Consider the following 22,912-nt stretch of genomic DNA (forward strand, 5'->3'; position numbering starts at 1 on the left):
ATATTTCCTTATCTCACTGTTTACATAAAAATGAATTCAAGATTAATAAAAAATGTCATTCAGGGTGTTCGAAGAGCTCTCAGTGTATTAGCTCATTGCATATTCTTTTTTTTTGAGATGGAGTCTCGCTCTGTCGCCCGGGCTGGAGTGCAGTGGCCGGATCTCAGCTCACTGCAAGCTCCGCCTCCCGGGTTTACGCCATTCTCCTGCCTCAGCCTCCCGAGTAGCTGGGACTACAGGCGCCCGCCACCTCGCCCGGCTAGTTTTTTTGTATTTTTTAGTAGAGACGGGGTTTCACCGTGTTAGCCAGGATGGTCTCGATCTCCTGACCTCGTGATCCGCCCGTCTCGGCCTCCCAAAGTGCTGGGATTACAGGCTTGAGCCACCGCGCCCGGCCAGCTCATTGCATATTCTTAATCCTATGAGGTAGGAACTACCAGGATTTCCCATTTGACAAATGAGGAAACTCAGTTCACACAGTCAACAAGTGCCAACACTGGATTCAGACCTAGGCAATTCTGTGTTCTTCACTAACCACAAAAAGCAGAAACTCCAGGAGGAAAAAAAAAATGATACATCTACATAAAAATAAAAAAATTTATACATGGCAAAAGTAAACACCACACACTGTTTTAAATAGCCAGAGGCTGGAAATTTAGAAATATCCATAATGTGTACTCCACAATACAAAGGAGTACTTTGTAGTTGTTTAAAAAAAAAAAAAGAGACAACTTTATAAGTACTGATGTAAAATAATCTCCAAGATAAACTAAACAAAATAAGCCAAGGTAGTTCTAAATATACATTTATATGCTTGCTATATGCATAGAGTATTTCTTGAATGAAAAAAGGTAACAGTATCTCTGGGGAGAGGAATTTGGGTAGATTAGGGACTGAGTGAGAGAGTTACTTTCACTGCATATTCTTTTAGTATCTTTAAAGTTTTTCCCATGTACATGTCATGTCTATTCAAAAAGTTAAAATTATATTATAATTATAAAAAGTTATTAATTACAGCCAGAGCAGAATGATTCACCTTTGCCATCTCTGCTGAAAAGAGTATATTCTTTGATCTGCCTGAATATGAAGTACAAGAATACAAAGCAATTATCTTAAAAATACAAAAGAAACAAAGCAATTATCTTTACATGAGCTATGAAAATGTGCAGAACAAATATTCTTTGTAACAAAACAAATCTCTTAACCAAACAAAGCCTCTTAACTAAATCTCAGCCCTTTCCTATCCACCCCCTTCTTTGGGCTACTGTTCATCACATCTTCTCTCAAATCACTCAATTTCGTTGGCTTTGATGACATTATCATAACTGTGCTACCCTATTTCTTGTATTGATTATCCATCTCTTTGGCTAGACTCTTTTTCTTTACCCTCACACTGAGTCATCATACTAAGGTATGGTTTTTAGATCTCTAACACTTCCTTTCTATCCTCTTTTCTATACAGAGATCTGCTCTCTCAGTGTCAATCAATTTTTTTCATAGTGGACTCTAAAACTCAGTTCGTAATTTTCAAATTCTTTACTTGATGCTTCCTTTACAAACAGGTTCAATGTCTAGCCTTCCAAGTGTTTATCAGGGGCATCTTTATTCCCCTGTTTTAGACCTAGCTGTTTAAAAACTGTGATATAGGTGATATAATCCTTGCATTTTACAGATAAGAAAACCTATCTTCAGTTTTCCACTGACACACCGCTACTATATGGGAGAGGCAGGATTCAAATAGAGGTGCAGCTGATTCTAAAGATCACTCTGTTAATCTCTATTCAATACTCCTAGAGTGTTCAGTTCAATTGTAGCCACTGGTTAACTTAATAAAGGCACATCCTATTTCCATGACAGAGTCATGATTACAGAGTCCCTATAAAGATTCTACTTTTTAATCTTACATGAGGAGTAGAAACAAATAATCATAAATTCTGTGGGGGATGTGTATAGGTAAGATTAGCTCAAGTGGAATTATGCTGCTATTTATAAGTACATCATAGACCTAACTACAACTCCTCTCCCTTGTAAAATTAAACTTGTTTTAAGAAGAATCCCTTTGTCGATCTACAGTGTGCTAAATAAAGGTCAGAAAATAAATTACCTACAATTAACTTCTCATAATAAGTGGGGAGAAGGAGTGGGACAGCTCACGTAATTATCTACACTTCCTGGGCTTATGAATGTCAAAACATGTTTATTATTCTAATGGCCTAACTTGCTTGAGGAATACTACATCCAGTGATACCTCAAGTAGTGCCTGGAAAACAGGAAGAGCTTACCAAATGGTTGCTATTATTATTATCGATGTTGTTGTTTCAAAATAGCAACTTTACGTCAAAGTACTGATACCATATTGTGATTTTTCAGCATCAAATCAGAATGAGGCAGGTACTTAAAAAAACCACAGTACAGAAGTCTAATGATAAAGACCAGCCACTGGGCACATACCTGAAGACGATATAATCACTCAAGGCGGGGGCTTGGGGGTTAGGGGAGAGAGAAAAATTAGAAGGCAATCACCCACTTTCATTTACAAAAAAGAAGAGAAAGATGGAAGAAATAAAAATAGAGGCCAGGCACGGTGGCTCATGCCTGTAATCCCAGCACTTTGGGAGGCCCACGCGGGCGGATCATGAGGTCAGGAGATTGAGATCATCCTGGCTAACACAGTGAAAACCTGTCTCTACTAAAAATACAAAAAATTAGCCGGGCGTGGTGGCGGGTGCCTGTGGTCCCAGCTATCCTGCAGGCTGAGGCAGGAGAAAGGCGTGAACCCGGCAGGCGGAGCTTGCTGTGAGCCAAGATCGAGCCACTGCACTCCAGCCTGGGCAAAAGAGCCAGACTCTGTCTCAAAAAATAAATAAATAAATAAATAAAAAGTAAAAATAGAAAAAGCCAATACCACCAGAATGGAAAATACATTAAATCTAACAACACTTCAATACAGGCATATTTCTTTTCATAGGCACTTAATACCTAAGCAGAAAATCAGCTTCATATAATGACAAAACCATACAGACATTTGTACCTATTTGTACCAACTTACCTTATTATTGCAAACATGGAATTGAAGTTCTTACATTCTCGACAATGAAGTGCAATTTTAATAAAATGCTTAATAATCTTCATTCGTTTGAGCTGATTTGCTTCAGTTAAAATTTCTGAGGCAACCCAGAATGTCTCTTGGTTTACAATGTCCTCAAACCTCTTCAAGTGAGTATTTCCTGTTTTGGAATTTAACTTAAAAAGGTCATCGATGTACTCAGTCGGCTCAATATTACGAAACAAATCAAAGTCCCTCATTGACAGCTGGGTGGCCACCTCAATGGTACTGAGCTGCAGCATGGATAGCTGGCTTTCTTTAACCAGTTCTTGAGCATCTTCATCTGAACATAAGGTTTCTGTTTCCATGTTATTTTTTAAATAATACCTAAATGGAAAAATTTTTTTAAATAAATGTATTCGTAAATATGATTAAGAGCGAGCACTTTTCCTCTCTTTTGTTGTTGTAAAATATCATTTTATTGTTAATAACTTTTAGCCAAAAATACTCATTTACAGGTAAAATGAAAAATTAACATTTTAAATGAGAAGAATTTTTGAGAAGTCTGTCTCTTATTCCACCAACCGGCATCTATTAAAGAGTAAATATAATGTTATGTCATGAACTTAATCATTTTAGAAACTATCTATGAGATACTATTTTAGGTACTGGCCTTGCCCTCGTAAAGCTTTTATTTTACTGTTTTATCTGACAGATGGTTGGTACTATGTAAGTATTTGTTTATGAACAGCATGAATTCTAATTATGGCAAAATAAATTCCTGAATCAAGATGGTTAAAAATCTCTATTCAGAAGTTACTGCATTCATTTCCTTTTTATATAAATTTCCAAGTGAAGCAAGAAGAATGAAATCTACAAAGGAGGGGAAACACTTCCACTAATGGTTTCTCCCTTGTTAAATACAAAACCTCATTCCAGCAAGTGGCACTGATCAGTAACCATACACTAAGACCTATATTTTGCTTTCTTCTCTTTAGATCAACAATTCTACAGCACTTAAAAGCTAAGAGACAGGAAACATCTTGTGAAGGGATGTTACTAAGGAAAAGAGGTAATGTATCACATGCTTTTACTTCCTTCTTTTCTAATAATCCAACTTGATTTAAGCCTAAGTTTGTTTCCATCTATTTTTTACTGTCAAGAAACTCTTTTTTCTGCTTTTAGACTGTTCATACGCCTAAGACAATGCCATAAAAAATAGTGTTGAAATTCATTATGCTATATGTAATAATGTTGATAAGGTATGGTAGACCTAGTAACTCACTTAATCCTTATAACATTCCCATGAGGTATATTCTATTACTATTATCCTCATTTTATGGATGAGGAAATTCAGGCAGAGAAGCTACATAACTTGCTCAAGGTCACATAGCCAGAGCTGGGATTTGAATGTGGGCAGTCTGAATCCAGGGTCTATGTTCTTAACCACTACGTATAGCCAGCAAAACAGAGTTAACTCATTCTCATTTCACAGCAACCATGGCATGCAGTCACTGTGAGCTTTCTAAGGATCTTGTTCTACATATGAAACTGGGTTACCAAAAAGATTATTCTCAGAGCGGTTGGGCGCAGTGGATCACGCTTCTAATGCCAACACTTTGGGAGGCGAGGCAGGCAGATCACTTGAGGTAAGGAGTTTGAGACCAGCCTGGCCAACATGGTGAAACCTCGTCTCTACTGAAAACACAAAAATTAGCCAGGCATGGTGGCATGTGCCTGTAGTCCCAGGTACTCAGAAGGCTAAGGCAGGAGAACCGCTTGAACCTGGAAGGTGGAGGTTGCAGAGAGCTGAGATCATGCCACTGCACTCCAGCCTGGGCGACAGAGGGAGACTCCATCTCAAAAAAAAAAAAAGAAAAAAAAAAAAAAGATTATTCTCAGAGAAAATTACCAGAGTAAGGAACAAATGTACTACAGAAATAATCTAGTTTATTAAATAATTTTCAGAACACATTTTAAAAATTTTAAAATTTTCCTGCATATTCCTAAAAGGAAAACTACTTAGAAAAAGAACTGTGAAAACCATGGCTTCTTTTGCCAAAGTACATACCGGCCACATTAAAAATACATTCATTCAGATATATATGAAGATCTGTATCATTCAGTTTCCTCTATAAAAAACAGGAACTAGATTATATCAGTGGTTCTAAGAGTTTATTTTAGCAGGAGTGGTAAGATATTTTATCAAGCTGTCTTCTAGAGTGAATTTAGCAACACTAAAACATGATGATGTTTCTACTTACAACATCTGTTTTAACAGGAAATTGTCAAAAGCACATCTACAAATAAGCACATCCACTAATAAGCTTATTCACCTTCCATTGAGTTGAATTCTATCAGCTAATTTGGAGAACTGATCTGGAAGTCTTCTCTGTTTTATGACACCCTCAGGAGTAACAGAAACTTCACAGAGAGAGTATGTGTCGGATGCACCGGTCAAACCAAATTCATGAACGGCATGACAAACTACTTCTTTAGCTGTAGTGTCTTTACTGATGATAATGTAGCAACTTTGCTGATCCACTTTGAAAACTCTTATAACTTGATCAGGAATATCTACATAAATAGAAAGATATGCCTTGTTATTTTTTTTTTAATTACTTTTAAACCCTTCAAAAAACAATGTGAAACACAATGATCCTTCTGAACACTGAAATATACATTTCTATTTCACAATATTAACAGAAGTCACTGTTGCATTTATTGATAAATATATCTTTTTTTTTTTTCAGATAACAAGTCATTGATAGAAAAACCCAAAGACAAACCTTGGGCTCATACTATATATATGATTTGGAAGCCAGAATTTTTTTCATTTAATAGCTTATAAAACATTTTAATGTCATTATATTATTCTACAAAACTATTTTTAATGAAGACATAGTACTCCATAATATATATTTTATATATTTCAATTATCCAAATCCTTAATGACATTTAGATTGCTTACCACTTTCTATTATTATAAATGACATGATATGCCCATTACCCCCTGTCAAAAGTAAGCAAGCCTCTGCAGGCAATCTAACTACTTCCTCAGTGAAAATTCTCAAAAACAGAACTCCTGAGTTAGAAGGTATACATAGTTTTAAGGTTTCTGAAATATACTGCCAAACTGTTCTCCACAGAGGTTATAATATTTTATAATTCTAGAGTGTAAGGGAACAAATTTGGTCACATCCTTAAAAAAACTGTGTATTAATGTTTTCTTTTGCTTTCCCATTTCATAAACCTTATTCTTTTCCTCCCTCTAAAAATAATATCGTATTTTTTCATTTCTTTGGTTACTGGTAAGACTCAGTAACTGATAATGGTTTAATGAACCATTATTTATTTTTAAAAATACTTTTTGGTATCCTTTAAGTTTTTTTCCTAATGTATTGTAGTAAATAACAACACTTAGTCAACTATGAAGTGGAAAATGCTTAGTTTCTATATTTTGTTTATTTTTAACACAGGAAAATTTTAAATGCTCAGCTGGTGAAATCTTAGTCTTTGCCCTTGTAACTTCTGCTCTTAGTAGAAAAATTTGAGACAATGTTTATATGATAAGCACATGTAAAAAATAATATTCCACCCCCCCTTGTTCTATCTTATTTCTTTTTGTCATTATAGAACTCTGGACCAATGTTCAACATGATAAGCTAATATTTAATATAATTAAATGTAAGTGAAAAGTGACTTTATAGCATGAACAAATGCTAAAAATTTTCCCAATGACAATAAATTACTGTTGCAAAAGTTCCCTTTTTTAAAAATTAGGAATACAGGCTGGGCATGACTCACACCTATAATCCCAGGACTTTGGGAAGCTGAGACTGGAGAATCACTTGACCCCAGGATTTTGAGACCAGCCTGGATATATAGCAAGACTTTGTCTCTATAAAACCTTTTTAAAAATTAGCTGGCTGTGGTGGCACGTTCTTGTAGTTCCAGCTACTCGGGAGGCGGAAGTGGGAGAATCACTTGAGCCTGGGAGGTTGAGGCTGCAGTGAACTGAGATCATGCCACTGCACTCCACTCTGAGTAACAGAGCAAGACCCAGTCTCAAAAGAGAAAAAAAAATTAGGGAATATATATTACTGTGGCTTTTTTGTATGTGTGTGATGACTGCAGGGGCAGGTTGGAAGATTTTGGGGGCTCAAGTAATTATACAGTTTGTCCAACATCACCTTCTTAGCATCATGGACACTGTTAACCTTTAGAGGAAAAAAAAAAAATTACAAATTTATCTCAGAATGTCCTGAGGTATAATCCCTGGTATAAAAGGGAGAAATGGACCAGATACAGATATGGCAGGAAATATTTTCATAAAATAATTTTTTTGGTCCTCTTGAGACTGAGGACCAAAAAAAAAAAGACTTGCTCTGAGGACTGAAAGATTCAACTGAATATACATGAATATAATTCCAGGGACAAGCGGTCTTAGCCAACATATGTTGAATGTTCTGGGTCCTGTCAAGTTGAAAGTAGAATACTTCATTCACTCAGGTTCCTTCTGTAACAAGGATGCATCAAACTCTCTTTCCTCAATGTATTAAGAAATCTGAGTTATCAAATGCACCTTGTTCAGATTTCATTCTGATGAGCCAATCCTTAGTAGGCTGCTGACATCATCAGGTTTTTAAACCTACAAGGTGGGACTGTTTCAAGATTCACCAAAATCAGAGATACTTCTTGAAATGGTTTGGCTGTGTCCCCAACCAAATCTCATCTTGAATTGTTAACTCCCACAATTCCCACATGTCATGGGAGGGAGCCAGTGGGAGGTAACTGAATCATGGGGGCGAGTCTTTCTCATGCTGTTCTCACAACAGTGAATAAGTCTCATGAGATCTGATGGTTTTAAAAAGAGGAGTTCCCCTGCACAAACTCTCTTTGCCTGCTGTCACCCAAGATGTGACTTGCTTCTCCTTGCTGTCTGCCATGATTGTGAGGCTTCCCCAGCCACGTGGAACCGTTAAGTGCATTAAACCTCTTTCCTTTGTAAATTGCCCAGTCGTGGGTATGTCTTTATCAGCAGCGTGAAAACGGACTAATAACTTCTCTACCCTGTGCTAGAAGATTATTGCAAACAAATGGACATTTCAGTTTGCCAAGAGAAATATACTAAACAAATGGGTTTCCAATATCTTTTTAAGTCCATGAAAAAGGAACAAACAATATACTGTTATTACCTGTACTGTTGCTACCCTCTTCATAAAAGTAGGTCCCAGCCATCCTGGGCTCCAGAATTGAATCATTTTACTAGATCTTTGGGGGCTGAGCCTTAGCCAGTGGTACTGACTGACCTTGAGGGAATGGGGAGATGTTCTGATACCTTTTATTATTTTCTTCAGAGAAATTTATTCACAAAGACAGGGTGGGAATTTGTACACACTTCATGTTCTTTTCCCTTGCTGCTAATATATTGTAACATCTTCTGGGAAGGAGCACACAACTGTGTATCTTGCTGCATAGTGTTAAAAAGTCATACTTTGTTAAAGTGATTTGTCCATGTGAAGGACAAATTGTTATATGATCACATAAGAGTGATTCAGGTATCACAAATGGATACCTTTAGAACAGATTCATAAATGGGATTATTTAAAGGGTATCCCTTAATCCAAACTCTGGTGAAACTGCCAAGGTAACAAATGTCAACTTGGAAAAGTGATGGAGAGCCATCAGAGGAAAAACTTTATTTGCATTAATATTAATGACAGTGTAAACCTGTATTTTAGAATTGTTACACATATATTATATAATACTCTTTGCAAACATGTTTCTTGTTAGTAGGAAAACAACATACATGCCAAGTACAGTATTTGGCATGCAGCACTCAAACGTTAATCGCTTAGATGGTCAATATGTTCCAATAAAGTTGAATCAAAAGGGAAAAAAATGATCCAATCATTTCAAATTTTAGGCACAAAGCTAAAATGCACACAAAAATACAGTACAATTTTAAAAGCAAAACAGACATTTAAAAAGAATCTTGGAAGCCGGGGTGGTGGTTCATGCTTATAATTCTAGCACTTTGCGGGGCTGAGGTGAGCAGACCACTTGAGCCCAGGAGATCAAAACCAGCCTGGGGAACATGGAGAAGCCCTGCCTCCACAAAAATTACAAATGTTATCTGGGCGTGGTGGTGTGTGCCTATAGGCCCAGCTACTCGGGAGTCTGAGGTGGGAGGATCACTTGAGCCCAGGAGGTAGAGGTTGCAGTGAGCCGAGATCACACTACTGCAGTCCAGCCTGGGTGACAGAGAGAGACTCTGTCAAAAAAAAAAAAAAAATCTTGGAGGATCAAGATTCATAGTTCATGTTTAGAAATCTTATGTAATAGGTAAATAAATTTAATAGAAACCTCAGATATCTAGACTTTCAGCCATAGATGAAATTTCTAGAGAGCTAACTTATAAATCTTATAGCAGTAAAATTAAAAAATGAATACTTGAAGGATGTACGTACTGACTGAGATTACACTAAAAATGGGAGAACTTTTAGGTATTTAAGATGATCTTTAAAAAAAAAAAAGACTGACTTTTCATTCTGCTTTAAATTGTTAATTGATGAATAAATATTTATGAAGTGCCTGTTGAGTGTCAACAGGGTTCCAGGTGATGAAGATACAGTGGTAAGTGAGACACATAAAGCCTCTACTCTCAGGGAATTTACTTACATTCAAGTGAGTAAACATGAGCTCAAGGACAGACAAGACATCAAGTAAGGAAGAAAATTCATATAGTGAAAAGCATCACACAAAAAAACAAAGGGTAGTGGTATACTAAGGATTGAAAAAATTGTTCTGTAAAGAGCCAGATAGTAAACATTTTAAGTTTTGCAGGTCAAGGGGCAAAACACGTATTTTTTTAGGCACTTATATAATGAGAAAGAAAACACATTCCCACAAAATAGTTTTTCAAAACTCAACATATAATAATGCATATATAAAACAGGTAAAGATACGTGAACACAAAGATTAGGCAATACTATAAGTGTCTACTAACAGGGACTGGTCAAAAAAATTGTTAGCTGTTTAAAAATTTGTGGTAGAACAACACATCTTGAAACAGAAAAGTGTTCAAAGGTATATTGCTAAAGTGAAACAGTTAAGTGGAAAAAAAGTAAAACATCTCATTTGGGGTGCAAGCAATGGCACACACATTTTATGTGCAATGAAATTTCTGGAAGGATATATAAGCAAATTAAGAACTAAATTCTGGGGGAATGGTGACTTTTATATTGTATCTTATCCTGGCAGTTTAATTTTTTAAAAGCTATGATTGTGTTCCTTTATAATTAAAAACTAATAAAAATAAGAAATTTTCAATGAAGAAAAGTTTACTATATGAAATAAATCAAATAAGGGTTCATGCTATTAAGTGAAAAGAAGTAAGCTGTAAGTCCTACATGCAGATCTAGAAAAAAAAATTCCTTTTTGAATTCCTTTTAGCCACACACTCCTAATTTTTTTTACGACTCATCTTGTATTGAGTCAGAAACCCCAAAGAACATTTCAGAAGTTACAGAATAGCATGTATACTGATTCTATCCAAACATAAAAACATACATATATTTAAAAAAATGACTAAAAGGACATCTGCCAGTTAATACTGGCTACCTTCTAAGTGGAAAGAAAAGTTCTGCTTACTACTTCATTCAATTCTGTATCACTGGACTTTTAAAAAATAGCAAAATAATACATACAAACAAGGGCAACAGAATACCATAGTCTTTAAGATACTTACAATAAAAACCAACAGCTGTATGCAGCAAAAATAAAGCAAAATCAAAGTAAGCAATCAGAAACAAACTTACAGTTCTGTAGCTTTGCCCTCACTTTCATTCTGATCTAGTAATAACTTTGAAAATGCAGGATAAATATAGGTAAGCTCAAGACTGATAAACATTAATCAAACTTGGCTGTTACATATGTCTTATAATATACATATGTGATGTACATGGCTCATTTAAATTTTTGTGTTGTATAAATTACATAAGAAGCTGAATTTGGAATTAATTGGGAATTGATGTTTTCTTCAATCCAAATATAAATAGTATCCATCACTAGATAAAAAACTTTTCACAAAATTACATATTCAGGGGTTTAAAAATATAAGTTAAATACCTATCATATATGTGTTCACATTACTGGTACAAGCACATGCTGCAGACTGAGACATATCAGATGTTCTCTGAACAGGTTTGAAAAAAGCATCTTCATCTTTAGTCCTTTGAACATGTTCTCAAGGAGAGAATTATGTAATCAACCTGAAATCAAGTTGAGTAACACACCTTCTCTTTAGAGGTCTGAATTTCAGCTCCATAGGGACTTAGTTTCTAAAACATAATAATTTCAACCTCTTCTCTTTGTTCCCCCAGCTAAATCTCCAACTTCTCTCTCGCCTCTTCCTACAACCCTATCCCTTATTCCCTCAGCCCCACATCCTACATATACCTATGGCAAACATACAGCCATATAAACTATTAAAACTACAAATCGTAAGATCCCTAATACTTGTTTTATGAAAGCATATATTTAATTTGTGCTATGGAAGTGTGAAAACACTTTATTTTTGGATATTCTATGTAGTGTGAAAAGCACTGCTGTAGAACACACACACAGAGACACAGAAATAAATTCCCATCCTGCCACATAGCAAACAATAGGAGACTGACTCTGTGGCAGAAGGAGGTCGGTTTCCCAGATGAAGTAACATTTGAGTTCAGCATTGACAAATAAAAAGGTTCACTGGACATGCAAGGAGAGGGCCATGGGTGGCAAACACAGGCAAAGAAAGGGCATTCTGAAAGTTCATGCCATACTCAGGAAGGAGGGATGAAGTAATAGTGGGGAGAGAATGACAGAACAGGAGGCTAGAAAGGGGGTTCAGGTCAGCAACACTTCTTCACCCTGGTGGTGACATTTCTTTTATGTACCAAGAACTGAATCCAGTTTGCAGTTTTCTTACCTCTGTGATGTCTTAGTGCTTGCTTTACCCTTTCCAGTAAATAGTTTAATTAACTTTATACCTTGGTAACAATCTTCACATTAACTTCGGATCAAATAACTGGAGTATTTTCTGTCTCATGAATGACACTTCACTAATATAAAAATCACTACAAATGTTTTAGGAAAGTAATGACTCATTAAATCTTTGTTCTGAAAAGAACACTGGCAGCCATGTAGAGAGTGTGATGTGTCAGAACATGTTATTGGGTTTAATAATCTCTCTAGTGGTTAAGTGGCAACTGAAATATAAAGGAAGAAACCATGTGCAGAATGACTTTCACTAAACTGTTACTATGTTATGTCCTGAGGTTTTTACTGAAGTTGCTATAATAAAACATGAATTTTACTACGGCACTTATATTTCCATCTAATACCAAGATGGAACTGAGTTTCCTCCCTTTTTACACTAGTTGCTAGAACTGAAAGTGAATCAGAACTATGCTTCTTTTGGTAGAAGCATTTTTTTCTCCCACCTTTCCTTGGACTCAATTATATGTTTCAGTGCTTAATTGTATGTGCTTTCTATTGAAAACCATCTCAAATCCTTTAAGTGATGGATATATAATTATTCAAAGTTGAAGGTTTTCTTCTTTGTAACAAAATTTTAGATTATATAATTGTGACAATTTTTGCCTCACGACATGAATAGATGCAAAAATAATAACTTGACATTCCACACTGAAAGTACAAACAACAATGAAAATTATGCTATCATGCTCTGATAACAATACATGACAAATACAACAACTTTAGCTTCAGGTGTTTGAGAAAAAAATCTGCTTTTAGAAAATTATGAACACTTTTCTGATAGAAAAAGGTGAGGCCACTTAGATTAATAATCTGCCTTATTCTTTCCCACACCCTGGGTAAGACATATCTTGGCTGAGAAGGGTCTCTGTTTTCACTCTACTGCTTAGATTAGGATTACTAAAGGATACCTAATTCTGTGGTTAGAGGTAGTCTCTTTTTTTTTTTTTTTTTTTGAGACAGAGTCTCGCTCTGTCACCCAGGCTGGAGTACAGTGGCGCGATCTCGGCTCACTGCAAGCTCTGCATCCCAGGTTCACACCATTCTCCTGCCTCAGCCTCCCGAGTAGCTGGGACTACAGTCACCTGCCACCACGCCTGGCTAATTTTTTGAATTTTTAGTAGAGATGGTGTTTCACTGTATTAGCCAGGATGGTCTCAATCTACTGACTTCGTGATCTGCCCGCCTCAGCCTCCTGAAGTGCTGGGATTACAGGCGTGAGCCACCGCGCCTGGCCAGAGGTAGTCTCTTTTTCATGTACTTCTGTTCTATTTTAGAGGATGTAGCATTCAAATTAACAGAACAAGACAATCTCCCTTTAGCTTTTTGCATCAAGTCATAATCTAGAGTTAAGAGGGCTGCAAGTAACTCTAGTATTTGCTGCACAAGGCTTAACCATCTATTTGTTCATTTGGTACCAATATGGCAATATAAAATCACATATGAAAATTACCTGAAGGATTGGAAAAATCCAACATACTGGTGGTAGGCTGCAGGAGATCAGGGCTGCTGGATGAGAGTGTTCCAGGGATGGGCATTATAGCCAGACTATGCCTACAGTGCCTTGTTCCCACAATGCTGTCATCTTGTGATTGGCTTAGGCCTCCATCACTTCAAAAGAATGTCATATATCACTTTAAAGTATTTGAGAGTACTTAAGTAGTAAACATTTCTGTTCCCTGTGCACTAAGGCATAACAGAACCAAATCAAAGAGGTGATTTAAACAATTGAAATACTACAGCAATTTTTAAAAGACAATTGTAATGATAAAAACGGCACTAATATTTTTAACAATTACATTAAAATAAAATCTAACTTATACATCTAAGTAATTCTACTACATCCTAATTAAATTGTCTTATTTAGTGTCTCCCAGTTTGGGTGAAGAAACGGAACCTGAGTATTTAGGCAACCCTTCAAATTTGCCACTTTGAGTGGACACTAATATATGTATCCAAAAATGCACAGTCACACCATAGCAAGGTGTTCTCTTTCTCTTTCCCTTTCTCCAGAAAATCTCCGTGATCCTCTAGGAAAAAGAGGGAGCCTGCATTCGAACCAAAAAATATGGCAGGTAGTAGATAATAATGGGGCCAAGGTAAAGTGACAAAGAGTGGTCTTTAAACACTGGACCAGAAAAAAAATAGAATTATGAAAATTACAGTCTCTAAAGTTCATTCTAAGGGTACATTATTTCTTATTTAATCTCTCAAGTCTAATTATTTAAGCAAACAAAATATTCTTCCTTTTAAATATTTTAGAAATGTGGACAACTTCTAAATCTACCTAAGAGAAAAAATAAAAACAAAGAAACAAACACTGTCACTTAGGTTTTAGATATCCCCAGATTTTAGCTTACTTTTAAGCAAAACAGTCCTACAAAATGTAAGATAGCAGTGAAAAAAATTTCCATCAACATCAATAACCAAAAACTACTTCTAAGGGTTGTATTTATGTTAAAACCAATGCTGTTACTATTAATTCTTGTCTATATTTTATCAAATAAAGCATTCTGCCTAGTACTTGCTATGCATACAAACAGAAGTATCACAGAATACTTACCTATTATCATGAAAAAGATTAAGGTAGAGTATTATAAATGAATACTATGGATTACATTTAAATTATGTTAGATGTAAAATATAGGATCTTAGGTAGATTAGAAAACTATGCAAGATGGAGAGTTAAGACTATTAAACTGCTAAAGGACTGTTAATAGTCAGACATGAAAGAGAGGGCCAGGATATGACAGAGCTGAAGAGTCAGAGAAAAGCAAAGAGACATGGAAGAAAGCAAAGATTAGTGTTTCAAGGGCAAGTTTTGATGTCAGGCAGACCTGAGCTACTAGCCGCCTGACTCAGGCAAATTTCGTTCTCTTTCTAAACTTTGGTTTTCTCATCTGTTAATGTGAGCAATACTATCTCCCCCAGGAATACTGAAAAATTAGGTAATATAGGCAAATGTTTTGGTGCAAAGGAAAACAGGACTTTAAGAATGGACTTACTTTTACAAAAATTAAAATGAGAACAGGGCTGGGCACGTTGGCTCACACCTTTAATCCCAGCACTTTGGGTGGTGGAAGTGGGTGAATCACCTGAGTCAGGAGTTTAAGACCAGCCTGGCCAACATGGCAAAACCCCATCTCTACTAAAAATACTAAAATTAGCCAGGAGTGGGGTGGTGCGTGCCTGTAATACCAGCTACTCGGGAGGCTGAGGCAGAAGAATCGCTTGAACCCGGGAGGCGGAGGTTGCAGAGAGCTGAGATCATGCCATTCCACTCCAGCCTGGGCGACAGAGCAAGACTCCATATCAAAAAAAAAAAAAATAATAATAATAATAAAATAAAATAAAATAAGAAAAGTACAAACCCAGAAGGGAGATTTATTTTACTCAATTTATATTAAAAAGTAGAGGTAGGTCCGAGTAAAGGTACTATAGAAACAGGAAGTGCTTTCCTGTGGCGAGAATTTGACAGATAAAGCTAAGGAGATATCTCATTTGATAAATAATTTGCATTTACCCTAAATAGGCTCCTTATAATTTGGTTTGCATTCCTAAAGATCAGAGTTAAATGTTCTAAGGTTAGGTAAGAGAAAATAAGAGGAAAAAGCACTTTCAAAGGTATTTAAATTATATAGAAAATAAAGATTTTTTTTTTTAAAGTCTTTAATTGACTTTTGAAAACAAACACATCAATTTTTGGACACAGAGGGTGTGATAACAATCCAAGGAAGCAAACCATTAAAGAGGCTGTCCAGTCCTACTACTAATAAAGTAGAAGCAACTTTAGCAACATTAAAAAGTTATAATTTTCTATTAAAGGGAATTAACCGCATCAGTGATTGCAGCAAGCTGGAATCACTATACAGATTAAGACGTACAGAAAATACAAAAAGTCCTTGTATCTCTTACTGATGCTATTTAACATCACTTCTGCTTTTGAATGCTCAATAGAGATAACATTGTGTAGCTATAAATATGTAAAGCTGGTTACAAAATTGTAGTAATTAAAGTGTGAGGTGCATAAATGAAAACTATACTGCTATGTACAATCCATGCTATGCCATGAATGAAACAGTATTTAGTTGGCAAAATTTCCATGCTTATTTGAAAGCTGAGTTGATAAAGCCCATTTGGCAAGTAATTGTATCATTCTTACCAAAACAGTCTCCTGAGAAGGGGATGCAGTAACAGAAGCAAAATTGTTTAAAAAAATTTCTCAATACTTCCCCAACATTAAATTTACTTAGGATAAAAGTACTTGGTTTCATATTATGAAACTAAAAAGGCCACATAAATATCAGCAATATGTAAATAAAAAAGAATCCCAATATTTAAAAAGCAAACAAAAAATATGTTGACAAGAAATGGGGAGGAAAAATACAATTCCTGTTAAGCAAGCAAGGCAGTTTATTTCTGGGATTGTTACAATGAATGATACAGAGATGTTACTTAGGCAACTGTGATTTTAAAATAAAAGCTGCATGATTTTTAAAAAAGAAAAACAGATTTCCTGAAATGTGAAGAATTCTTAGGTCAATAAAAACCGTACTTCTGTCTTAACTTACAGATGTAATTCAAACTAGTAACATTTTTCACTTTAATTTTTAGGAACATTCTTTTAAAATTATATTATGATTTCTTTGGGATTTTGGAATTATCTATTCTTATCTCAAGTATTTGTTCTTTCCTTACATTCTTCCTTTTCTGTGACAACTCATCCTCTACTCTTACAGAATTGAGTGCTGCTAAAGGTAGAGAACAAGTTTCCGTTCTTGGTGCCTCTTCCAAAGAGGTCTGGCACACAGGAGATGCTCAGAAATTGTGAAATTGAACTCATTAAACATTTTTTTTCAATTAAAAAATAACAAATGTTCAAGAAGAAAACTTGTAAAACACAAAAAGAAAGCACAGAAGGGAAAAATAACCTATGAAACCATGCCTTCCAAAAACCACAATCAACATTATGATATTTTTCCTTCTAGTCATTTTTCTGATGTATAGTACAATTTATTTAATCAATCCTTGCAGATGGACATTTAGGGTGTTCCAATTTTGTTTTAGTATAGATAAAACAACTTACAGTATCTATATATAAATCTTCATCTAATTACTATTAGAAACAGAATTACTGAATCAAAGAATTTTGTCATTTTAAAATATTTACTGGCCGGGTGCAGTGGCTCAAACCTGTAATCCCAGCACTCTGGGAGGCTAAGGCAGGTGGATCACTTGAGGTCAGGAGTTCCAGACGAGCCTGGCCAACACGGTGAAACCCTGTCTCTACTAAAATTAAAATTTATTTATGTATTTATTTTTATTTTTCAGTAGGAGTTTCACTCTGTCGCCCAGGCTTAAGTGCAGTGGCATGACCTTGGCTTGCCACAACCTCCGCCTCCCTGGGTTCAAGTGATTTCCCTGCCACAGCCTCCCGAGTAGCTGGGATTACAGGCATGTGCCACACCACGCCCAGCTAATTTTTGTAGTTCTCTTGCCTCAGCCTCCCAAGCAGCTGGGATTACAAGTGTGCGCCACTATGTCGTCCAGCTAGTTTTTTGTATTTTTGATAGAGATGGACTTTCACAATGTTGGTCAGGCTGGTCTCAATCTCCTGGCCTCAAGTGATCCCTCCATCTTGGCCTCCCAAAGTGCTGGGATAACAGATGTGAGACAGCGTGTCCAGCCAGAATTTTGCCACTTTTAAAGCTTTTAATAAAAAGGCATCACTTTATATTAGCACACCAGTTTAAACTTTTATAAACTTATTACATTATCGCCGGGCGCGGTGGCTCAAGCCTGTAATCCCAGCACTTTGGGAGGCCGAGACGGGCGGATCACGAGGTCAGGAGATCAAGACCATCCTGGCTAACATGGTGAAACCCCGTCTCTACTAAAAAAAATACAAAAAACTAGCCGGGTGAGGTGGCGGGTGCCTGTAGTCCCAGCTACTCGGGAGGCTGAGGCAGGAGAATGGCATGAACCCGGGAGGTGGAGCTTGCAGTGAGCTGAGATCCGGCCACAGCACTCCAGCCTGGGTGACAGAGCGAGACTCCGTCTCAAAAAAAAAAAAAAAAAAAACTTATTACATTATCAATTCTGTCCCTGATCATTCTTTTTGTCAGTCTGTGATGAAACAAACGGTATCCAGGATTAAACTGTATATCCTGGATCAGTATCAATACAGGACATCTGAGTCATGTTTTCTGCCTATTTTTCCATTGGAGTTTTAGTGATTTTTTTTCCTATTTGATTTCTGAGAGCTCTTTACATATAAAGGATAGTATACTTTTGTGTAGCAGAAGGAATTGTCTGAATTCACTTCAAGTGACTGTCAAGAAATATAAGATACATTCTCAACAATGCAAAATGGCCAGTCTGAAAGATAAGACAGCTCTCCCAACAAAACAGCCTCCAGAAACCTTTGACTTCCAAGATAACCTATTTTTTCTGTATTTATGTGGCTGAAATACTTTGCATTTTACTCCTTGGAAACATGTTTGGAAGGGACAGACAGGTTAATATAAACTTCTGCAGTGCAGCATTTTATTTATATTTATATTCATAACCAAGCGTTTTCTTGTTGACACAAAGCAAGAGATCCAATAATCCCTTCTGAGTTTAAGTAAAACTATTTTTACCAGAGAGTCCTCTTTTTTGGGTACCAATATAAAGTTATAATGCTTGAAAATATTCAACTGACTGTTCCTGGTGACCTCAGTTCTACACCTCTTGCTGCAACCAAAGACAGAATTCAGGTATAGTAACTAATTCCCACACCTCTCACCAAAGGATAATATGGAGTTGAGATACTGATTAGCTGCCTAAAACTTGAGTACAGCTGGTTAGAATGTGATAGTAACAAGTTGAAGACAATTATAATTATAGTGTTGTCTGTCGTTAGATGATACGTCACAACTGTGTCACTGGTCAAAATGAGACGCAGTTAATGGGAGAAAGATGTATTCCAGACAAAACCCATTAAGGTTTCTAGAAGTGGAACTCAGGGCATTACCCCCTGAGGAATTCTCCTCATGCATTCTTTTCTGCCTTCTGGATCCTCGGTCTTGTCCCTTTTCCACAGTGACTTCCAGTCATCCCCAACTGTCCCCGACCTCTTCAGTGTAGGCTGGCCCCTCTAACATTCTCCTTACTCAATCCCCATTTGTGAGACCATGCATTTTTTTATAGTGTTCACTACAGTACACTCAACATTCAAAAATTTTGGTATTTTAAAGTAATGATTTCTATAAGCCACTCGACCTCAAGGATAGAATGAGTAATGAACTTTTAGAAAAAGTTCAGGGTATTTTAATCCTCTGAGTTCCAAATTAAATGAGAAGCAAATGTGTTTCCCTGGCTGGAAATAAGAACTCAGGAAGATGAGCATTTCTGACTGGAAAATCTCTGAGATTTTTTAATTATTGAAAAAATATTTAAAAATAGCTATCACTAAAGATGAGAGCTGACACAATTCCAGGTTGCCTCCCAATTGTTCACTCTGCTATCACTGCTATATTGTGCTGTATCCACAACCCCAAATCACTAACATGGCCATCAGAGAGGTCTTCCTAAAAGAACAAATTTTATCAAATCACATGTCTTCTTACGGCTCCCAGTCACGACATGATGAAGTCTATTATCTTCAGTTTAACGCTCTCCCAACTGAGCTATTTTGGCTGTATTGATGAAGTCTATTATCTTTAGCATAATACTCAAGGTCCCTCATAGCCTACTTCTGTTGCTCCGGCTCTAGTTATATACACAGAAACACAATCTATTCAAACCTAACAAGTTTGTTCCTGCCCCCACTTATCAACCTGTAATGTGAGAACTTTGCAATTTGCTTAGATTATCAACTCTTGGAGGATAAGAACCTTGGTCTATTTATCTTCCTGTCTCTGGCTTAGTATATAATAAATGTGTGGAGGATAAGGGTTCCTGATGTGAATTTCTCAGAGGTAAGGACTATCTCTTTTTGTTTCTATAACTATCATCTGGCAAATTACCAGGAACTTTCAGGAGGCAAATAAGTATTTTCTTTTAATTTTTTTGAAGTTGCTTTATTTCGTTCACTGATTATTCACTGTCTTAACTTATTCAATAAATATGAACTGAGTGCCCAGTATGTGCTAAGTATTATACTGCTCTTGATTAGAACTTTGGTAATTGCTTCAGGAAGTTGCTAATGTAATATATACCAGAGTCATCCCCCAATCATGACAATTTAGTGGTCTAATTCCATCAGTATTTTACAGACCTTAATTTACATTTAAAATCTTCAAGTATTACTAAGTTTTGGTGGTATCCCATTTTGGAAATAGAAATAGGTCTGATTAAAAAGTTCAACTTTAGAATTCAAGAAGGAATAAATGCTGCTGCAAAGGAAAAAGGATTAAAAAAAAAAAAACTGGTGAATGAGTCCCAAGATTTAAGGTGTACAATTTGTACGGACCAGGAGACTAAAATTGGACCAAAAATATTTAAAAATAGATTTCACAAAATAAAATGAGCAGTCTTTTCCAAAATTCAAAATAATGCTATTATATAATCTGAAAGTTGTAACTTCATGAAAGTGATAGGGAGAAGTTCAAATGTATTCTTATTTAAGTACTGTTTGAAGACTTTATGATACACTAGTTATATAATAAAGCAAAACTTACCCAAGTCTCCCCCCAGCCCAAATAAAAACTTTATAGTGAAGATGAAAATTCCTGCATGGTTAAGATTGGCATTACCTACCTAAATAGCTTTGGAGGCAAGATACTAAATCGTGTTTTATCCAAAATCTTCCTGATTTTGTTTCTTCCACCTGAAACAGTATTTGCTTTAACTTTCTTACTTCCTTTCTCCTGTGATGTCTGTTCAATATCTCCTGGCACATGCTGGATAGAATGGCGATTACTTTTTTTTTCAGCAATTTTGGGAATATGAGGAACACCAGATTTCTCTTGTTCAGTCCTAAAAAGTAACTCTTTGAACACTGTGGAAATAAAACAAATGTGTCATTTCTTTTCTTCTCTTTAGAAAATTTTTATACCAACAACAAATTTTAAGGATAAACACAGTGATTTTCCATTATTTGAACTTTTGCGGTCTCATTCAACTAAACATTGTTAAGTATTTACCCGTCCTTTAGCAGCTATATCTACTTCTTTCTTTAGTTTTTATACCTGATTATACTTCTGATGTTGCCCAACACTAATACAAGGAAAGTCAGTGGGGGGAAGGGAAAGGAAGAAGGCAGACTACAGGCAAGTTTGAAAAAAACAGATTCCTATTGAGGTAGTAAGTAATATAACACAAATCCACTAATTTTACAGAAACAGATATTTAGGTTCTATTGTATGTTATTCCTTATAATACAGCTGACCCTTGAGCAACATCAGTTTGAACTATGTGGGTCCATTTATACTTGGATTTTTTTTCAACCAAACATGGATTGAAAATACAGTATTCTTGGGATGCAAAAACCTGCGTATGGCTCTGAAGAACCAACTGTGAGTCTGGAATATGCACAAATTTTGGTATACATGGGGTGGAGGTCCTGTAAACAACCCTATGCATATACTGAGGGATAACTACATATGTCATTTGAGATGAGACCTCACTACTATAGTCAGGTTCAGATGTAAAATTTAGATGAGAAAAGCTTTGTTGGTCTTTATTTTTACTTTCCAAAAAACAGTAATTTTGTTTATTTATTGATTGATTGATTTTGAGACGGAGTCTCACTCTGTCACCCAGGATGGAGTACAGTGGCGCAATCGCAGCTCACTGCAACCTCCACCTTCTGGGTTCAAGCGATTCTACTGTCTCAGCTTCCAGAGTAGCTAGGATTACAGGCACGTATCACCACACTCGGCTAAGTTTTGTATTTTTAGTAGAGGTGGGGTTTCCCCATCTTGGCCAGGCTGGTCTCGAACTCCTGACCTCAGGTGATTCACCCACTTCGGCCCCCCAAAGTGCTGGGACTACAGGCATGAGCCACCATGCCCGGCCTAATTTTGGTAATTTAAATTTGGTAATATATAACGATTCCTCACAGTCACATTTAAGAGGCTATGTCATTCGGTAAAGCTGCTAAAAAATATCCATTTCAGTGGTCTGAACTAAACAAGTAAACAACCAATCATATCTTAGATACTGCTTTTTTTTTTTTTTTTTTTTTTTTGAGACAGAGTCTCGCTCTAGTTGTCCAGGCTGCAGTGCAATGGTGCAATCTTGGCTCACCACAACCTTTGCCTCCTGGGTTCAAGCGGTTCTCCTGCCTTGGCCTCCCGAGTAGCTGGGATAACAGACATGACACCACCATACCTGGCTAATTTTGTATTTTTAGCAGAGATGGCGTTTCTCCATGTTGGTCAGGCTGGTCTCGAACTCCTGACCTCAGGTGATCTGCCCACCTCGGCTTCCCAAAGTGCTGGGATTACAGGCGTCAGCCACCATGTCTGCCCCCTTTTTTTTTTCTTTTTTTGAGAAAGGGTCTCACTCTGTTGCCCAGGCTGGAGTTCAGTGGCATGATTACAGCTCACTGCATCCTTGGCCTTCCTGGGCTCAGGTGATCCTCCCACCTCAGCCTCTTGAGCAGCTGGGATTGCAGGAGTGTGTCTCCATGCCAGGTTAATTTTTGTATTTTTTTGTAGAGATGGGGTTTTGACATGTTGCCAAGGATGACCTCGAACTTCTAGGCTCAAGAGATCTGCCTGTTTCAGCCTTCCAAAGTGCTGGGATTATAGGTGTAAGCCACCGTGCCCGGCCTCTGATATCTTTCTATCAAGTCTAACTAAGTCTGGTGAATTACTTCATCCTTAATGGGGG

At 36.6% G+C, this 22,912-nt stretch overlaps 1 protein-coding gene across 5 annotated transcripts in view; it reads right to left on the minus strand.

The window, feature by feature from the left end:
- RAPGEF6 (Rap guanine nucleotide exchange factor (GEF) 6) overlaps positions 1 to 22,912 on the minus strand; it is a 222,103-nt gene that overhangs the window by 36,704 nt on the left and 162,487 nt on the right. For 4 of the 5 annotated variants that reach the window (XM_011951038.1, XM_011951041.1, XM_011951037.1 and 1 more), the window contains exons 16-19: positions 20,834 to 21,074; positions 13,545 to 13,702; positions 5,383 to 5,623; positions 3,050 to 3,433 (exon numbers count right to left, since the gene is read on the minus strand). In XM_011951038.1, coding sequence (XP_011806428.1) covers positions 3,050 to 3,433; positions 5,383 to 5,623; positions 13,545 to 13,702; positions 20,834 to 21,074 — 1,024 coding nt within the window. Of the gene's footprint in view, positions 1 to 3,049; positions 3,434 to 5,382; positions 5,624 to 10,799; positions 10,815 to 13,544; positions 13,703 to 20,833; positions 21,075 to 22,912 lie in introns of all 5 variants that reach the window. The other variant, XM_011951040.1, reaches the window with a different exon arrangement.

Source organism: Colobus angolensis, unplaced genomic scaffold (genome assembly GCF_000951035.1).
Source record: "Colobus angolensis palliatus isolate OR3802 unplaced genomic scaffold, Cang.pa_1.0 Scaffold314, whole genome shotgun sequence".
In the NCBI taxonomy this organism is placed as follows: Eukaryota; Metazoa; Chordata; class Mammalia; order Primates; family Cercopithecidae; genus Colobus; species Colobus angolensis.